At 51.2% G+C, this 14,294-nt stretch overlaps 1 protein-coding gene across 3 annotated transcripts in view; it reads left to right on the top strand.

The window, feature by feature from the left end:
- Positions 1-551: 551 nt before the first annotated feature.
- The window catches only part of GRTP1 (growth hormone regulated TBC protein 1), a 38,568-nt gene continuing 24,825 nt past the window's right edge, over positions 552-14,294 (top strand). Inside the window, exons 1-4 of one of the 3 annotated variants that reach the window (XM_054447069.2) lie at positions 552-683; positions 782-930; positions 9,429-9,587; positions 13,814-13,938. In XM_054447069.2, the coding sequence (XP_054303044.1) occupies positions 652-683; positions 782-930; positions 9,429-9,587; positions 13,814-13,938 (465 nt within the window). In that variant the 5' untranslated portion in view covers positions 552-651. The remainder of the gene's footprint in view (positions 684-781; positions 931-9,428; positions 9,588-13,813; positions 13,939-14,294) is intronic. The other 2 variants (XM_054447071.1, XM_054447070.2) reach the window with 2 other exon arrangements.

Here is a 14,294-nt window from a genome sequence, read left to right as displayed (position 1 = left end):
CGCCGGTGGGGGGACCCCGGTCCCTGGTTTGGGGGGGCAGGAACGGGCGGGCGCCCCTGGGGGCTTCTCATTTGTGTGTTGGTCTCGGCCTTGAAATGCAGCGGAGAAAATAAAAAATAAAATAAAAATAGGAGTCAGGTGTCAGAGTTGGGTCGGCCAGGCACTGAGGTTTGAAGGAATCGCAGAAGCAGCTCCTCTCACCCGGGTCCAGGCCGCGGGGGGTCTGCGGGAGGCGCCCCCGATTCTGCCCGCGGGACGCGGCGGCCTCCGAAGTCCCAGGAGCAGGCCCGGCCCCGCCCCCACCCCCATCCTCCCCTCTCCCCCCTCCCCCCTCCCCCCTCCCCCGCCCCCCTCCGTCCCCAAGTCCTCCCCGCCCCCAGCCCCGCCCCTCCCCCGCCCTGGGTGCTCCCCTGCCCCTCCCCCCGTCCTCCCCCGCCCCTCACCCGCTCCTGCCCCTCCTCTGTCCCCAAGTCCTCCCCACCCCCAGCCCGCCCCTCCCCCTTCCCTGCCCCTCCCCCGCCACCGCCTCCAGCCCCGCCCCCAGCCCCGCCCCCCACGCTCGCGGTCCCGCCGGAAGGACTTGAGCGCCCCGGAGCCGGGAGGCGAACTTGGGACCCGCTGGCCTCGCTCGGTGCGCGCCTCCCTCCCCGCATGCAGCCCGCCGAGCGCTCGCGGGTCCCCAGGTGTGTGGCGCGGGTTGCGGGCGTCCCCGGCGCCTGCGGGCCCCCGACCCCCCAGAGGAAACTTCGAGGACGCCGGCCTCCTTCTCTCGGTGTTGCAGGATCGACCCGTACGGATTCGAGCGGCCTGAGGACTTCGACGACGCCGCCTACGAGAAGTTTTTCTCCAGATACCTGGTCACGCTCACCCGCAGGGCGATCAAGTGGTCCCGGCTGCTGCAGGGCGGGGGCGTCCCCAGAAGCCGGACAGGTGGGTCCCCGGGGCGCAGGTGGGTCCCCGGGGCGCAGGTGGGTCCCGAGGGCGCAGGTGGGTCCCGAGGGCGCAGGTGGGTCCCGGGGGCGCAGGTGTGTCCCGAGGGCGCAGGTGGGTCGGGCTGGGACGGGCCGGGCAAAGTCCGGGCTCCGGGAGCGGAGGGAGGGGGAGGAACTTTTCCGGGCAGGTCGGGACGAGAGGGCAGCCGCAGAGACCGGTTTTCCCGCTTTGAGATGGGCCGGCTGGTCGGACGCGAAGGAGACTCGTCCCTCCCAGCAGGGAGCCAGATCGGGATGGATCAAAACTCGATACATGCCGGGCGCAGTGGCTCACGCCTGTAGTCCCAGCGCTTTGGGAGGTCGAGGTGGGCGGAGCACCTGAGGTTGGGAGTTTGAGACCAGCCTGACCAACATGGTGAAACCCCATCTCTACTAAAAATACAAACTTAGGCGGGCGTGGTGGCACATGCCTGTAATCCCAGCTACTCTGGAGGCTGAGGCAGGAGAATCACTTGAACCCGGTAGGCGGAGGTTGCAGTGAGCCGAGATTGCGCCATTGCACTCCAGCCTGGGCGACAGAGAGAGACTCCGTCCTTGTGACGGGACCCACAGGGTCCTGCTCGACCTGCCGCTCCTCCGCGACCCCGGGCCTCCTCCTGCTGCGGTGAGCACCGGCCTGGCCGCCCGCCCGCCTCGGGGTTAGCTGCAGGGCCCCCTCCTCCGGGGCTCCCCAGGCTTCCCTGTGCGGAGGGCACCCCCTCATTTCTGCCTTTCCCAGCACAGCCCCTGCTGGAGTCAAAAATCCTCCCTGCAGCGGATTTTTCATTCACTGCACTCAGTCCTCAGAACCTGGGGCAGTGCCGGGCGACTTCCCTGTGTGTTCAGTGAATGAATGAAGTGTCTGCCTGGAGTGAGGGCTTGGTGGGAGTGTGCCCTGGAGCTAGGAACTCAGAGAAGTGGGGTCAAAGGGGAGTCCTGGGGGCTTCCTGAGAAGGGGGATGTGAATGGCAGCTGAGCTTCGAGGGACCAAGCAGTAGGGACCTGGTGGGGAAGGACAGAGATGAAACCAGGGGCCCTGCACCTGGGCGGAGGGTCTGAGGTGTGTGGTGACCACAGCCAGGCACAGAGAAGCCAACTGTTAAAGGCTTTCCAGGCAGGGGGTGGCAAGATCAGCTTTTGCTTTTATTTATTTGAGACAGAGTATCCCTCTGAGTGCAGTGGCACAATCACCACTCACTGTAGCCTTGACCTCCTGGGCTCCAGTCATCCTCCCCTCTCAGCCTCCCGCGTAGCTGGGACCACTGGCGCGGCCACCACTCCTGGCTAATTTTTAAATTTTTTATAGAGATGTAAGCTAATATCCTATATGCTTCCCACGAATGCATCATGTCCCATCCCTGTGGCCTCTGCATGTTCACGTTTCCAGTGGAACATGTGTCTTTATTTTTCCTTTTCATTTATTCTTTTTGATTTATTTATTTTTGAAACAGAGTCTCACTCTGTCGCCCAGGCTGGAGTGCAGTGGTGCGATCTCGGCTCACTGCAACCTCCACTTCCTGGGTTCAAGTGATTCTCCTGCCTCAGCCTCCTGAGTAGCTGGGATTACAGGTGCGCACCACTACACCTGGCTAATTTATTTATTTTATTTTATTTTTTTAATTTTGAGACGGAGTCTCACTCTGTCGCCCAGGCTAGAGTGCAGTGGCATGACTTCAGCTCATTGCAACCTTTGCCCCTGGGTTCAAGCGATTTTCCTCCCTCAGCCTCCCAAGTAGCTGGGATTACAGGCATCTACCACCACGCCAGGCTAATTTTTCTATTTTTAGTAGAGACGGGTTTCACCATATTGGCCAGGCTGGTCTCAAACTCCTGACCTCAAGGGATCTGCCCACCTTGGCCTCCCAAAATGCTGGGATTACAGGCATGAGCCACTACGCCTGATTTATTCTTAAAAGTTAACTGTCTTTTAATTTTAAAAAGTAACATAAAAGTATATAAGACATGTGAACTTAAAAAGCATAATTTATGTACATGGTAAACACTTTAATCATACTGAGGGCTACAAAGTGCTACAGGGAGTTTCTCTCCCACCCATGGCCCCCATCTCCTATAGAGATGACTGCAGGGGACTGTCCTTCCGTCCCCCTCAGGAGCAGAAGTCCATGCTTGGTTCTGCAGTTTGCTTTAAGAGCAGGGGAAGTCCGTGGGAAGTCCTGTGGCTGTGACCTAGAGGTTGGTTACAGCGGAGAATCTGAAAGATGTGTGGTTGTGCATAAACTTTTTGTTTTTACAGAAAACATAACTGCACAGTCATTCTCCTGTCTTTGCCTTTGTCGTTTGGGTCTGTCCTATCGCTCTCCTTTTCTTTGACTAGGGGCTGCTAACTTGGGTTCCATATTTTCCTTTTTAGGGAACCACTCAGCGCATTGCCCCCACTTTTCAATATGGACTTGGGAGGGGGTTCTGGGAAGAGCAGGGAAAAGGAAAAAAGCAATCCGGATGCAGAATCCTCCAGATTTTTATTCTTTTCCCCAATCCTTTGCAATTATTTACACCTAGTTCAACAGTTTTGTTTTTGCTTTTTTTTTTTTTTTTTTTTTTTTTAGCATTGGTCTCTATCAACTCTTTCTAAAAATTTCACTTTGTTTTTACTGAAATAGCAACTTTCTTCTTTTTGCTTTAATTTTTTTTTTTTTTTTGAGACAAAGTCTAGCTCTGTCAGCCTGGCTGGAGGGTAGTGACGCAATCTCGGCTCATTGCAACTTCTGCCTCCCAGGTTCAAGCAATTCTCCTGCCTCAGCCTCCTGAGTAACTGGGATTACAGGCACCTGCCACCATGCCAGGCTAATTTTTGTGTTTTTAGTAGAGATGGGTTTTGCCTTGTTGGCCAGGCTGGTCTCGAACTCCTGAACTCCAGTGATCCGCCCACCTCAGCCTCCCAAAGTGCTGGGATGACAGACGTGAGCCACCACGCTGGGCTAATTTATATAATGTTAATTGGACCGTGTAATTATAGTAGCAAGCATCACTGGCATCAATGGGGCTGTGAGCAAATATATCTCTTTGATCCTATATGAGCCTCAGCCTGAGGGGTGGGAGCCACACGGCTGTGGGCCTGTTCTGCAGGGAGGAGGGATGCTGGTGACTCTGGTGGGAGGCACGTGGAGTCAGTGATTGCTTGTGTCTCTACTGGCCTGGGGCCTGGGTCCCAGTGTGACCGTCAGGGTGCCCATGAGCACTGGCAGAGCCCCAAGAGCGGAGGGTCGGGCATAAAACTGGAGTGGATGAGTTATTCCAAAAATGGGAATACAACTTCTTCCTGCCAGGTATTCCAGGCTGACAGTGATAGAGTTCTTTCCTCTGCTTTTGGAGGATTCTCATCTGCACCCCCCCATGTTAAAGTCTCCAGGAACACAGTCATCTACCAATCTCAGCATTCCACATGTCTTAAGGGACAGTTAGTATGTATTCTGCCTGACCACACTCTTAGTGGGTAAATAAATATTGTATTTTCCTTTCTCCATAGCAAATATCCACCAGGAGCCCTTAGGAAGACCCCTTCCTCTTCCTCCCTGGAAAGACTAAATTCAACAAACTTAGTCCTGTTGGATTCCTATTTCATTCTCCATCCGGAGAAGAGATGTCTGCAGGGAAGCAGCTTCAGGGCCGTTGGCGTCTTTGAGACCTCCTTCCTGGTGGCTTAGAACATTAACACCACCTAAGTTAAATTGAGAAAACGTATTTTCAAAGATACACCGAAAAATTGGGGATTTGCCTAACTTTGTCAGGGTAGACAGATGGACGTCAGTTCTCTGGATGTAGCTTCTTTTTACAAATTTCCCAACTGTTTTGACTTGATATTTTATATTTCTCCAAACATTAGTGATGCTCTTGATATTTTATACTTCTCCAAACGTTAGTGATGCTCTGTGGGTTAGCCCTGCCCTTGGGAAAGTGTCAGTCTGTGAGGACAAGTAAACCATTTTCTTTCTTCTATAAAGAAACAGTGTAAATCCAGATAACAAACTTATCAAAAAGTCGCAGAATTCTTTGTTCTGTGAAGCTTCCGGGTGTTGCTCCAACTGCCAGAGCTGCTCGGGGGCCTCGGGTGCAGGCTCGGTGCCTTCTGTTCACTTTACGATGAGGAAACCGAGGCACGCTCAGGGTCTGGAGCCTGCAAGTCATAGTGGAGCAGAGTGTCTGACTCCAGAGCTGGTGCGTTTAGCCATTTTGACCTTTCCCTTAAATACAACCTTGATATTATTGTTATTATCGAGACAGGGTCTTTGCTCTGTCACCCAGGCAGGAGGACAGTGGGACGATCATAGCTCACTGCAGCCTAGAGGAGCAATCCTCCCGCCTCAGCCTCCAGAATAGCTGGGACTACAGGTGTGCACCACCATGCCCAGCTAATTTTTAAGAGTTTTTTTGTAGAGATGGAGTCTCCTGGGATTACAGGCATGAGCCACTGCACCTGGCCTATCAAATAATTTTAACAATTTACAGTAAAATTCACTCTTAACAGTATATGGTTCTGTGAATTTGGACAAACACGCGGCTAGGCAATCATCACCACAGTCAAGATTCTGTCGCCTTCAACAGTCCTGTCCTTTGAAGTCAGCCCACTGCCCACATCACTGAGCTCTTCCCCATTCCCGTAGTTCAGCCATTTCTATGGTGTCATTAGTGGAATCATACAGATTGTAGCCTTTGCGTCTGGTTTCTTTCACCTAATGCGTTGGAGATCCATCCAGGACCTTGTATGTGTCCATAGTTCCTTCCTTTTTATTGCTGAGGTACTTCATTTATGGATGTACTATAATTTTTAAAAATCCATTCATCAGCAGAAGACATTTGGAATGTGTAAAGCCAACATTATAAACATCCACCTACAGGTTTTTGTGTGAACTTAGTTTTCATTTATCTTGACTAAACACTGCATGGGATTGCTGGGTCATATGATAAGTGCATGTTTAACTAACTAGTAAGAAATTACAAACCATCTTTCCAATGTGGCTGTAAATTTTGCATTCCCACCACAAATGTATGAGTGTTCTAATTGCTCCACATTCTTGCCAGCTGTTCATATTGTTGGTGTTTTTTTATTTTAGTCATTCTTTTGTAGATGGACTATTCTGTCTGCATTAAATTTCCTTTGCATCTTTATCAAAAAGCAATTGGTTCTGTTTGTGTGGGTCTCTTTCTGGATTCCTTATTATATCCCATTATTCCATTTGTCTAAATTTTTTTCAGTACCATGTTGTCTGTCTTACTGTAAGTTTATAGTAAAGCATAAAATCAGGTAATATATCTCCTCCAACTTCATTTTCAAAATTGTTTTGGTTCTTTTCACTTTGCATATAAAGTTTAGAATCAGCTTGTCATTGTCTACAAAGTATTTTTTCCTGGAACAGTGATAAGGAGGTGCATATAGGAATCTGTAGATCAACTTTGGAAGAACTGACGTCTTAAGAGTGAGCCTTGCAATCCGTGAACATGGTGTATCTATTAGTTTATTTCAGTCTTATTTGATTTCTTTTGCAGCATTCAGCATTTAGATCCTACAAATACTTCATTAGATTTTTACTTAAGTATTTCTCCTTTTATTTCTTGTTGCTATTGTAAATGATGCCAATTTTTTTTTTTTATTTTTATGTATTTATTTTTTGAGATGGAGTCTCTCTGTGTCTCCCAGGCTGGAGTGCAGTGGTGCAATCTCAGCTCACTGTAACCTCCGCCTCCCAGGTTCAAGCGATTCTCCTGCCTCAGCCTCCCAAGTAGCTGGGATTACAGGCACCTGCCACCACACCCGGCTAATTTTTGTATTTTTTTTAGTAGAGATGGGGTTTTGCCTTGTTGGTCAGGCTGGTCTTCAACTTACCTCAGGTGATCCACCTGCCTCAGCCTCCCAAAGTGCTGGGATTACAGGCATGAACCACCACGCCAGGCCGCAGTTTTAAATATATGATTTCCAGTTGTTCATTATTAGTTTGTAGAAGTACCACTGGTTTTTGCATGGCCTCTCCTTTCTGCTTCTGTCCCTCTCAGTTAGAGCAGTCCCTGCCTGTGCTGGGACTCACCGTTTCCTGCTGTTGTTAGCATAGAATGACTAAGAACTCATTCAGAGCATTCCTGGTCAAGCTGCCCTCCGAGGGTCATGAGACCTACAGCAAACCTCAGTATGAATCGTACTAACTTGGAGGAAAAGTCAGGCTGAATTATTGGTGTCTTTGGTAGAATTTTAAAAATAAAGCAAAACGTGATTTTCATGTTCCCATAAGCAGTGTGAATAAACCATAAACCAAGTGTGCTGAGATGTTCTTACCTGAGACATGATCCTCAAATATGTTTCTAAACAAGCAAAGAGGGTTTCTTAAGAGGGATTCTTTTGTTTTGTTTTGTTTTGTTTTTGTTTTGAGACAGAGAGTCACTGTCGCCAGGCTGGAGTGCAGTGGCGTGATCTTGGCTCACTGCAACCTCTGCCTGCCAGGTTCAGGCTATTCTCCTGCCTCAGCCTCCCGAGTAGCTGGGACTACAGACGCGAGCCATCACGCCCAGCTAATTTTTGTATTTTGAGTAGAGATGGGGTTTCACCACGCTGGCCAGGATGGTCTCGATCTCTGGATCTCAGGTGATCTGCCCACCTTGGCCTCCCAAAGTGCTGGGATTACAGGCGTGAGCCACCACGTCCAGCTAATTTTTGTATTTTTAGTAGAGATGGGGTTTCACCATGTTGGCCAGGATGGTCTCGATCTCTTGACCTCAGGTGATCCACCCACCTTGGCCTCCCAAAGTGCCGGGACTGCAGATGCACGCCACCATGCCTGGCTAATTTTTGTATTTTTAGTAGAGATGGGGTTTCACCATGTTGGCCAGGATGGTCTCGATCTCTTGACCTCAAGTGACCCACCTGCCTCGGCCTCCCAAAATGCTGGGATTCCAGGCATGAGCCACTGCGCCCAGCCCTTAAGAGGGATTCTTTGGCTTTCAGTGGATGGCATTAGTGTCTGTTTTCTCTCTCCTCTGGTTCTTCCCTCGTTGTCCTTGTATCATTCGTCACATATGTAGTGAGCAATTACTGCCTCCCAGGTTTCCTTCCAGGAGTGGGAGGCCCAGTGGACAGACAAGGGCCTGTCCTTCCAGAGGCTGATTTTTTCAGTAATCACATAGCACACGATCATCTGCTCGTGTCCAGATGATCATACATTGTGGATCACCTTGGAATTTGAGCTCATAAAATTTTACCCTATAGTGCTTTTCTTGACTGTAGCCTATAAAGTTATGAGTTTTTATCTGCTAAATACAGCTGGTGCCTCAGATTTTTTTCTTTTTATGGCAGCTTATAGAATTTTACAAATTGCATATGCCTTCTTTTCTTTTGTAAAGTTTGGTTTCTTTAAAATATTGATTTCTTTTCAAATATGTGCAGGGCCAGGCGCAGTGGCTCATGCCTGTAATCTCAGCATTTTGGGAGGCCGAGGTGGGTGGATCATGAGGTCAAGAGTTCAAGACCATCCTGGCCAACATGGTGAAATCCTGTCTGTACTAAGAATACAAAAATTAGCCAGGCATGGTGGCAGGCGCCTGTAATCCCAGTTACTCAGGAGGCTGAGGCAGGAGAATTGCTTGAACCCGGGAGGTGAAGGTTGCAGTGAGCCGAGATTGTGCCACTGCACTCCAGCCTGGGCGACAGAACAAGACTCCATCTCGAAAAAAATAAAATAAAATACGTATAGTGTAGTATCAAAGGAAAACAGCAAAACTTTAAATATTTGCTTTGAAAATTACTGTTTTGTAGGTTAAGAGCACAGTGTCGCAGCTTTGGACTTAACGTAATTAATTCAAATGTTAGCCATACGTATCTTTTCCATCTTCCTAAGAAATTACTCAGTATTGACTAATGAAGATAGCTCATGGCTTTTGGCTTCTGTCCCTATATGTTTCTGTGGCCACTAAAATTACTAATTACTTTTTCACATTTTTATTGTCAATTAAAATATCCCTACAAAATGGAGTAGCTTTCAATATATAGAGATTAACTGCACAAGTTGGACAGTGACGTCTACCACTAAAACCGTGTTCTCCCAGCTGTGGCGTCCCACCTGAGGTGCTCACAGCTGAGCCCAGCCGGCCTCCTTGTTCTCAGCTGGGCCTCTCACTGCTTTGCCCCTTTGCTGCTCCTCTGCATAGCTGCCAGGAAGCTTTGCAGAGCAGCCATCTGAGCGCGGCTGTGTTTCCTGATTACCTGCATTGAATGGTGAAGTGGGTGTGGGGGTGGTTCTGTAGCCAGTCTGATCTGTGCTCTTGAGAGGTAGAGGAGAGCAGAATTTTTAAAGGAGTATATGTACCAGTTTTGGTGGAGATGGACGAAGTTCTGGGTCTCTTTAATATTTGATTTAAGAAGAGAGCTGGTGAGAGTGGAAAGTGTGGCAGGAATGCGTGGGCCCCGCAGGCCCCTGGTCCAGCTCACACGCTGTCTGTCCTCTCGGCCTTCAGTGAAGCGCTATGTCCGGAAAGGGGTCCCGCTGGAGCACCGTGCCCGCGTCTGGATGGCGCTGAGTGGGGCCCAGGCTCAGATGGACCAGAATCCCGGCTACTACCACCGGCTTCTCCAGGGAGAGAGAAACCCCAGGCTGGAGGACGCCATCAGGACAGGTGAGGCGGTGGGGGTCGAGCTCTGGTGCAGGGCCCAGGGGCCAGAAGGAACCGGTTTCCACCCAGTGTCTAGTCTCAGCGTCCAGGAGTGAGCGGTGCGCCTGCTGGTTTTAACTTGAAGTTACCTCTTCCTCCACGAAAGAATCAAAACTGAAGCCTTTGCAAGGGGAGAACAATGATCGTAATTCACTCAGCAAATATTCACGTACCTAGCTGGCTAATAAGGAAATGGGCACGAAGGAGCAGATAGGCTCCATGAAGACTCGCAGGACAGTGAGAGGCAGCCTCTGTTGCCGGCGCGCTTCGCACCGGGCACTGCTCGCCTGGCCTTCAGACGCAGCTGCGCTCATGAGGCCGCACACCAGGGCTTCCTTTTTTGTGTCTCGTTATCATAATTGCTGGACTCCCTTCTCTGATTTTTCTCAGTAATCACATAGCCATAGGGTCCCTGGCTCTCAGAAGTTCAGAGTGCTAAGAAAATTGATTAACCTAAGGCCAGTCGTGGTGGCTCACACCTGTAATCCCAGCACTTTGAGAGGCTGAGGAGGGCAGATCACCTGAGGTCAGGAGTTGGCGACCAGCCTGCCCAACATGGTGAAATCCCGACTCTACTAAAAATACAAAATTAGCTGGGCATGGTGGCGCATGCCTGTAATCCCAGCTAGTCGGGAGGCTGAGGCAGGAGAATCGCTTGAACCCGGGAGGTGGAGGTTGCGGTGAGTTGGGATTGCACCATTGCACTCCAGCCTGGGCAACAAGAGTGAAACTCCATCTCAAAAAAAAAAAAAAAAAAAAAAACTGGTTAACCTAAATTGAATGGATTTTTAGAAAATACATCTGCCCTTCTGATTTTAACAGTTTTTGAGAAATACACATTTAAACACAATATACTTAATTTTAAAAAACCCAGTGGCTTTAAAGTGCTGAGAGGTTAGAAAGACAGGACGGGCAGGACATGGTGCATCCTGCTGCCCTTCCTGGGGGTCTCCTGTCCACAGGGCTGAGCCAGTGGGGAGGGGGCTCCCCAGGCTGGGGGCTGGGGCTGCCAGGGGAGAGGCTGCATCCTGACCACAGAGTGATTGCCGCCAAAGGTCTCCAAACAGATACACAGCCTGGTGGCCAGAAACGCTGATTCAGGTTGGGAAGAGGAGAGCTTGGGTGCAGTGGGGAGGGGTGGGTGCATATTAAAACAGAGCACTGCTGTCTGAAAAATGAATTTAAAGTCTCCGTTTTGTGGTTTTTTGGATGAATTTTTTTCTTTTTGAGACAGGTGTCAGTCTGTTACCCAGACTGGAGTGTAGTGGTGCAGTCACAGTGACAGCTCACTGCAGCCATGACCTACCAGGCTCAAGTGATCCTCCTGCCTCAGCCTCCTGTGTAGCTGGAAGTGGTCTGAACCACAGGTGTGCGCCACCACACCTGGCTCATTTTTTAATTTTTATTTTTTTGCAGAGATGGGGTTTTGGTCTTGAACTCCTGGGCTCTGAGGATTCTCCCTCCTTCACCTCCCAAAGTGCTGGGGTTATAGGAGTGAGCCACCCACCTGGCTGAATTTTTCTTTAAATTATGGCAAAATATGCCTAATATAAAATTTACCATTTCATTTTCCCAAGCTGAAGCTCTTGGGAGCTTCCCCATTGTTAAGCACTGAACGTCGTGTCCTTGCCCAGCCCCTGGCAATCCCGCTGTGCACTTGTCTCTGTGCCGTCCCCATTGTCAAGCACCGACCCCCGTGTCCTTGCCCAGCCCCTGGCAGTCCCACTGTGCGCTTGTCTCCGTGCTTTGGCAACTCCAGGGTCACATAAGAGGAGTCCAGTGGGCTGCGTCCTCTGCAGCTGGGGTCCTTTCCCTCGCCTCAGTCCTCAGGGATCCTCTGTGCTGCATCTCGTGTGACAATTTCCTCCTTCTTTAAGGGTGAATAATATTCCACGCATGGGCAGACCACATTTTGTTCATTTATCCATCTGTCAGTGGACCCCTGGTCTCTCCTGCCGCACGGCTGTTATGGGTGGCATGGCCGTGAGCCTGGGTATGTGGATTCTGTTGGGTCCCTGCTTTCAGCTGTGGGTTCCTACCCAGAGTGTGGATTCTGCTGGATCCCTGCTTTCAGCTGTGGGTTCCTACCCAGAGTGTGGATTCTGCTGGATCCCTGCTTTCAGCGGTGGGCTCCTACCCAGAGTGTAGATTCTGCTGGATCCCTGCTTTCAGTTGTGGGTTCCTACCCAGAGTGTGGATTCTGCTGGGTCCCTGCTTTCAGCTGTGGGCTCCTACCCAGAGTGTGGGGCTGGGTCCCTCCTTTCAGCTGTGGGCTCCTACCCAGAGTGGATTCTGCTGGGTCCCTGCTTTCAGCTGTGGGCTCCTACCCAGAGTGGATTGTGCTGGGTCCCTGCTTTCAGCTGTGGGCTCCTACCCACAGTGTGGATTGTGCTGGGTCCCTGCTTTCAGCTGTGGGCTCCTACCTAGAGTGTGGGGCTGCTGGATCCATGGCAGTTCTGTGCTTAGTAACTGGAGCCACCTGGTCAGTTATCTTTCAGGAGCCATGCAGTGGATGGTTCAGTCCCACAGAGCCAATGCCAGGCCATGCAGTGCAGACAGAAAGCTCCCATGCTCTTCTATCTCCACAATGGAGGTGGGGCCATCTCCTTTCCCACAGGATGTTATCAAAACATATCAAGAAACTTAGCATGGTGGCTCACGCCTGTAATCCCAGCACTTCGGGAAGCTGAGGCAGGTGGATTAGTTGAGCTCAGGAGTTCAAGACCAGCCTGGCCACCATGGCAAAACTCTGTCTTTACAAAACAATATGTAAATTAGCCCGGGCATGGTGGGGTGTGCCTGTAGTCTCAGCTACTCAGGAAGCTGAGGTGGGAGGATCACTTGAGCCCTGGAGGTCGAGGATGCAGCGAGCTATGATTGCACCTCTGCACTCCAGCCTGGGTGAGAGAGTGAGACCCTGTGTCAAATATATATATATATGGAAAAACTCAATAAAAATATTACACAGAAATGAACACAGCTGGTCACTCTAGTCTGAAATAGCAAAAATACTAACTTCCCCTTGACTGATTCCATTTTTTGGAATGTTTAGAATTCCAGAAAAAAAAGGCTCTTTTTTAAGAAAACACACAATGAGAAATAATGTGCTCTGAGGCATTGAACTAATGTTCGCCCGAATCTACTTTTTTGTAAGCAAAGATAAGGCCTGGGGCCAGAGGTCGGAAACAGACTCACGGTATTTTGCAGCCGTTATGGAGAGACCACAGGCGGTTGGGTTCCTCCAGAGCTGGGTGTACACCCATCTCAGCGTCACGGCTGGCGGAGACTGCTGTGAGTCCATCTTGGAACCTGTGCAGAAAGCAGCTGTCTGCTGGTGACTGCATGGGGTGCCTGGCGAACACCTCTAACGGAGGTAGGGCCAGTGGGAGCAGAAACCAGTGGAGTTGTCAAGCCGGCATTATCCTTCCTGCTCGGCTTGTGTCCAGGGTTAACATGGAGGTCAGCTTCAGTGAGGCCTGGCACTGGGTCAGCGTGGGGCTTGGTTAGTCTCAGGGACCCATGTGGTATCCGGGTACCCCAGCACTGGACAGCTTGGCCAGGGCCACACTGTCCTGCCAAGAGAGCCTGGGCGGGACAGTGGGAGGGGTTGGTGCCGAAGAAGGAAGAGGCCAGCAGGGATGCCTCCTGCACACACAAGCCGACAACGCGAGGTTTATTCGGTTCTAAGCTCTCAGCTCTCAGCCGTGTCCTTTATCTCTGAGGAGTCTCAGTTTATTCTGTCTCCTTCTGTTCTGGATCTTTGAAATTAGGAAAACACCCCAAAGTTTTGTTGCATTTCTCTCCACCTGTCACCCTGGGTCCTTGAGGCAGAGTTGCCTCCGCTACGCGTGAGGTCCGAGGTGCAGGAGGCCTGTGCTGGGGGCCGGAGGGAGACGGGCATTGAGGAGGGAGTGCCATGGCCTGGCCACCAGCTCTGGGGTCGCTCTGCCGTCCCTGACTCTGCGGGAAGGACGGTTAGGGCCCCTCTCCACCCCGAGTTCAGGATCACCCCCTCCTTCCTGGCCCAGTGAGCCTGTCGCTCCGGCTGTGTTGAGTCTGCTGTGTGGCCAGGATGAAAAGCAGTCCATAAGTCCCAGGTGGAACCCAGGTGGCCGCCCTCGGGGCAGCTGGAGGGGTGGGAGGCTTGTGGAGCAGAAACCTGTGGGTGATTCCTTCTGAATTTCCCGCAGACCTGAACCGGACCTTCCCCGACAACGTGAAGTTCCGGAAGACCACGGACCCCTGCTTACAGAAGACCCTGTACAATGTGCTGCTGGCATATGGGCACCATAACCAGGGAGTGGGCTACTGCCAGGTGAGCCTCGGGACCCTCTGACGCCATGAGGTGGCTGTGAGGACAGGTCCGTCCACAGCTGCAGGCTCGGCAGTGACGGCCTCACGTCTCTGTCAACCCTGTTCATGAATTCCACGTCCTGATGCCCCACTGAGGCTCGGACGCCGTTTCCCAGCAGGGAGGACAGGGAGCAGCAGCTGACAACCTCGTTCCGGCCTCAGGTGGCGGGAGGAGAATCAGCACGGGACACAGACGGCGAGTGCTGTGGGGTGCATGTGTGCTGTGGGGCATGTGTTAGGTGCATGTGTGCTGTGTTGTGGGGTGCGTGTGCTGTGGGGTGTGTGTGTTGTAGGGCATGTATGTGCTGTGGGAAATGT

Source organism: Pongo pygmaeus, chromosome 14 (assembly GCF_028885625.2).
Source record: "Pongo pygmaeus isolate AG05252 chromosome 14, NHGRI_mPonPyg2-v2.0_pri, whole genome shotgun sequence".
NCBI classification, from domain to species: Eukaryota; Metazoa; Chordata; class Mammalia; order Primates; family Hominidae; genus Pongo; species Pongo pygmaeus.
Note: the sequence above shows the minus strand (reverse complement) of the source record. Positions and strands in the feature narration are given on the sequence as shown.